At 39.2% G+C, this 5230-nt stretch overlaps 1 protein-coding gene across 1 annotated transcript; it reads right to left on the reverse strand.

The window, feature by feature from the left end:
• Positions 1-176: 176 nt before the first annotated feature.
• On the reverse strand, positions 177-2588 carry LOC115584331 (uncharacterized). The gene is made up of 3 exons (XM_030421674.1): positions 2195-2588; positions 1270-1893; positions 177-952 (listed from the first exon to the last, which is right to left on the reverse strand). Exons 1-3 carry the CDS (start codon positions 2586-2588, stop codon positions 177-179), a joined length of 1794 nt encoding a protein of 597 aa, XP_030277534.1.
• Between the last annotated feature and the right edge of the window lie 2642 nt (positions 2589-5230).

A 5230-nucleotide genomic window follows, 5' to 3' on the forward strand; every position in this document is an offset into this window, starting at 1 on the left:
AACTGCACTTGTGATCATGATTCCAGCGTATCATCATTGCTGAGAAAACACCACAGACACATCTCAGACATACTGTCTGTTTTAGACACTTCTCAATGTTTTCTTTGTCATGGTTCTCTGTTTACATTTCACAGGGGTTTAGAGCATTTAAAGACTCTTGGATATGATTACGCCCCCTATTTATGACTACCTCCATCCACACCCACAAACTTACATCTTACTTCTGTCGTCCTGTTGACACATGCATCAGGCAGCTGTTTGGCAGCTGAAGGTTGGGAGGTTATCCAGAGTCGGGCAGAAGGAAACAGCTTCCCTCTGATGAGGTTTGTCAGTAGCACATCTACTGAAGCTGGCTCTCTGGTGTCAGTCAAGATGTTACTGTTATCAAAGTCGAGAGGAGGCTGATAATCTTCCAGTCCATCCAAGACAAATAACACTTTGAACTGCTCATAGTTAGAAATCACACACTCCTTTGTTTCCTTGAAGAAATGCTCAAGAAGTCCCACCAAACTGACTTTTGTTTCTTTTATCTTATTGAGCTCAGAGAAGTTCAGAGGAAATATCACTTCCTCATCAGCTTTGTTTCGAAAGGATGTAAATAAATTGACAACCCGAGTAAAAAATGACCCTTTATGATTTATAGCCCACTCTGTTTTGAATTTCTGTGCATGGAAGGATTTTCCAATTCCAGCTTCTCCCATAGTCAGCACAGTTCTGATTGGTTTTTCTGTTGTGTCTTTGAAGATGTCAGAGGTTGCTTCCACTGGTGTCACAGATTTTGCCGCAGGACTTATATTTTTCTCTCCATTATCAACCTCATTACTTTTCTCCTCTCTGATGATGTGTTCTGTATTTTGATGGTTTGGATGATTTTCGTTTTCAATTTCAGTGTTCTCACTAAGAAATCTTTTTCTCAGGGCTGATACCAGCTGCTGCCGTCGCTTCAGTGTCTCTGGATGAAGAGAACAAATTTCAGCACATTATTGATGATGAATTGTAGATGTAATTACCTTCAAGTCAGTTAAAGTTACTCATGATACAACACAGTGAACAAGTTACAACACAACAAGAGTTTAAAGTTAACAGTGTTAAGAATGATGTCACTTTTGTTGAAAAACATAAATTCAGTTTAGTAATGTTGATAAAATCTGCAGTAACATTGTTATATGTCATGGTTGCAACTTGCAGTATTTCCTAGTCAGAATTTTCCAATCTAACAGAAAGAGTGACACAGAGTTATGAAAATAAGTTATTGTTATTGTTTCATACCTCGACATTCTGTCTGTTTCTGAATATGTTCAGAGGGAATCTTATCAACTCCTGAAGGTTGAGAGACGATCCAGAGACGAGCGGAGGGAAGCAACTTCCCCTTGATGAGGTTTGTTAGCAGCACATCCATCGAGGCTGTCTTGTCCATATCAGTCAGGTCCTGGTTGTTTTCAAAGTCCAGAGGAAGTTCACATTCTTCCAAACCATCAAGGACAAAAGCTACTTCACATTTGTTGTACTGGCAAGCTAATCTGTGTTTGTTGTCATTGAGAGAATGACGAATCAGATCTGTCATGCTTTGAACTTTGTCTTTTCTTGAATTCAGCTCGCTGAACTTCAATGAAACTATCAAGTCTGTGTTGTTGTTGGACTTTCCTTCTGCCCAGTCTACCATGAACCTCCTTGTTTGAAATGTTTTACCAACACGAGGAACTCCCTTCATTAACACTGTTCGCACTTTCTCTGTCGCTGACTTCTGAAACAGTCCATCATAGGTTTGCACTTTGTGTTCTTCTCCTATCTCGTAGAGTTCTGTGTCAGTCTCAAGTTCTCTAAGTTCCTCTTCATGCTGATGGCAGATTGTTTCCTTCAGGTCTGCTGTCAGTTCATGTTTGAAGTCTTTGCCTAAAGAAGTGACAAAGACATCATAGAAAAAGCAGAGTACAGTGACTGGAGAAAATACAGTGTCACATTATGTATTTTGTTATACCAGCAGTTAAAGACCAGAGAGGAGAATGACATTAAAATGCAAATTCCAAGTGGGAATTTACAATGACATTACTTTTAGTTGAGTTTATGAAACATCTTCCATAAAAGTGATGTATGTCATGGTTTCAGCTTTTGCAGTATTTCCTGATCAACATCAAGAATGACAAATGATACATAATGTGAGTTAGGAAAATAAGTTATTGTTATTGTTTCATACCTCGACATTCTGTCTGTTTCTGAATATATTCAGAGGGAATCTTATCAACTCCTGAAGGTTGAGAGACGATCCAGAGACGAGCGGAGGGAAGCAAGTTCCCCTTGATGAGGTTTGTTAGCAGCACATCCATCGAGGCTGGCTTGTCCATATCAGTCAGGTCCTGGTTGTTTTCAAAGTCCAGAGGAAGTTCACATTCTTCCAAACCATCAAGGACAAAAGCTATGTTACAGTCGCCGAATCTGCAAACTTCTGGGTGTTCATCATCATTCAGGGAATGACGAAGCAGATCTGTCATGCTTTGTTCTTCATCTTTTCTTGAATTCAGCTCACTGAACTTCAATGACACTATCAAGTCTATGTTGTTGTTGGACTTTCCTTCTGCCCAGTCTACCATGAACCTCCTTGTTTGAAGTGTTTTACCAACATGAGGAACTCCAATCATTAGCACTGTTTGCACTGTCTCTGTCCCTGACTTCTGAAATAATTCATCATAGGTCTGTGTCTTATCTCTGTTTTCTTCTCCTATCTCATAGAGTTCTGTGTCAGTCTTAAGGTTCTTCACTTCTTCTTCATGCTGACTGAGGATTTGTCTCTTCAGGTCTGCTGTGAGTTTGGGATTGACGGCTTTCCCTAAAGAAACAATGAAGACAATAGAAACAGAGCAGAATTCAGCAATTGCAATAAATGTCACATTCCTTAACAATTAAATTGCAGACATGAAAAAGTTTTGTCACATGATGTTTTGTGTTATACCTGCAATCAAAGCCGAATGATTCAACATGTATGAGAATAAAGAAATGTATTTATGAGTTTGTGTTAAATCTCTCTATATTCCGGCAGTAACCACTGTTACAGAGTGTTTGGTCAGTAACCATGTCTCTCCTCATCTTGCTCATGCTGTGGAATCGAAAATAAATTTTCTGGTATCCCTGCCCACTTTATCCAATCATGTTAGAGAACTCCATAAAGGGGCGGTCCTGTCTGCTTGTGAACACACAGAGAGCAGGATCCTCCTGTTTGTTGCTCTGTCTGGTGATTAGCACTCTGTGTACATGTAGCGACGTACAGAGCAAAGAGGAGATGCTAACTGCAAAACAGACGTTAGCTAAAACGATGAAAACCTTTACAGCAGCTTTAAGCTGATTAAAGTTTCTGTGTTGTTTTACTGCAACCTTTGCTCAAGGTTTCCCCACTGCTGGGTGTAGTGGTGTCTCTACTCGATCAGGTGAGCTTCAACACAAACACTAAACACTTATTACATATTTGTGTTAATAATATATAAGATCGTAGTCGTGCACATTGTCCTGTTGGAGAGGCCACTGCCATCAGCATCCCCTCATCCTCATGCTGTTGGTCTGATATCAGAGTTATTTATGTTAGAGTACAGCTGTTCCCTCTAGTGATTGGTGTCAGCTCAATGAAAAAAATATTTAGAAAAGCAAAATATCTCTGTCGATCATTAAGATCAGTATTGGGACTGATCTGGATGTATTTAAATGGATTGTTATTGGTTAAATAAAGCCAATCATATTCTAATCTTTACTTTACTAACTCTCCTGCTTATGCAGTGCAGTTCTCCATTATGACAGTCTACAGTGTTATTTTAATGCTCAGAGTCTAACAACACTGTTGTTTCTCCTCTCTCTTTCTTAATGAGCAAAGAGCAGCTTTCAGGCAGCAGCTCTTCATAATAGCAGCAGGAACAGATCATCTTAGCTGTCAGTGTTAACTCTGTGAGCAACTTGGTAACAGAACAAAATTCAACTTGCTTGTTGTCTGGTTATTCTCTCTGCAAGTCGGTGTCTGTACTTGTCAGAGACTGTTTGTAAGAAAAGAAGCTCCACTTGTAAACACATCCATGTGATCAACTTATTCTCTCAGTAAAGTTTGAGCTCTTACCAAATCTGACACCTGTCTCAAAAACTGATTTAACCTAAACTACTGGATTATAAATTAGATTACACTGTCAATAAGTGTTCTTTAAATTGGCGGTGCTTCATTGACACACTATTAATTTGAAATATGCTTATTTAAAGGCAAAAAGCTCCATTTAGTTATGTGTGAACTCTCCTCTCACTTTGAGAGATTTTCAGAAACTGTTTCAGTTTGTTTAAAACTAGGCTGATCTAGAGCTATTTCAAACCGTGAAGTCATGAAGAGCCAGCCTGGGTTAATTTGGTTTAAAGCCTGTGAAGCTTGCTCTATAGTGCTGTCAGAAGGTAAATAAATGATTTCAGCTGCATCACTATGTGTTATATTGTTCTGTTGTTGTTAAACATGAAAAATTGCACCACATGTAATGAGGAGTGCCTGATGATTTATTTAAGACTTAAAAGTCAATGTTAAGAAATTGGACCTGACTGGTACTGTAAGCATTGATCCTCTCATGTAAGTTAAGGGGTTGGACCAACATTATAAAGATCTTTATAGCATTCCAGTGCAGCACCACCTCCAAGTAACAGCAGACATTTTGTTTGATTAGACACCTCTCTTACATACTGTCAATGTTAGAAGCTTCTCTTTTTTGTCATGGTTCTGTTTACATTTCACAGCACTTTAGAGCATTTAAAGAACCCTGGATATGATTGCACCCTTATTTATGACTGCCATCATCCACACCCATAAACTTACATCTTATTTCTGTCGTCCTGTCGACACATGTATCAGGCAGCTGTTTGGCAGCTGAAGGTTGGGAGGTTATCCAGAGTTGGGCAGAAGGAAACAGCTTCCCTCTGATGAGGTTTGTCAGTAGCACATCTACTGAAGCTGGCTCTCTGGTGTCAGTCAAGATGTCACTGTTGTCAAAGTCGAGAGGAGGTTGATAATCTTCCAGTCCATCCAAGACAAATACAACTTTGAACTGCTCATAGTTAGAAATCACACACTCCTTTGTTTCCTTGAAGAAATGCTCAAGAAGTCCCACCAAACTGATTTTTTCCTCTTTTATCTTATTGAGCTCAGAGAAGTTCAGTGGAAATATCACTTCTTCATCAACTTTGCTCCAAAAGGATGTAACCCAAGCTAGATATGATCCTT

Source organism: Sparus aurata, chromosome 7 (genome assembly GCF_900880675.1).
Source record: "Sparus aurata chromosome 7, fSpaAur1.1, whole genome shotgun sequence".
NCBI lineage: Eukaryota > Metazoa > Chordata > Actinopteri > Spariformes > Sparidae > Sparus > Sparus aurata.

What these genes read in the sequence shown, in the direction of transcription:
- LOC115584331 (XM_030421674.1), bottom strand. Translation starts at nt 2,588, where the DNA reads ATGGTAGACTGGGCAGAAGGAAAGTCCAACAACAACATAGACTTGATA. An exon ending in GAAACAGACAGAATGTCGAG is followed by an intron (nt 1,894 to 2,194) that starts GTATGAAACAAT and finishes TCACTTCTTTAG; the next exon opens with GCAAAGACTTCAAACATGAA. An exon ending in GAAACAGACAGAATGTCGAG is followed by an intron (nt 953 to 1,269) that starts GTATGAAACAAT and finishes CTCTTCATCCAG; the next exon opens with AGACACTGAAGCGACGGCAG.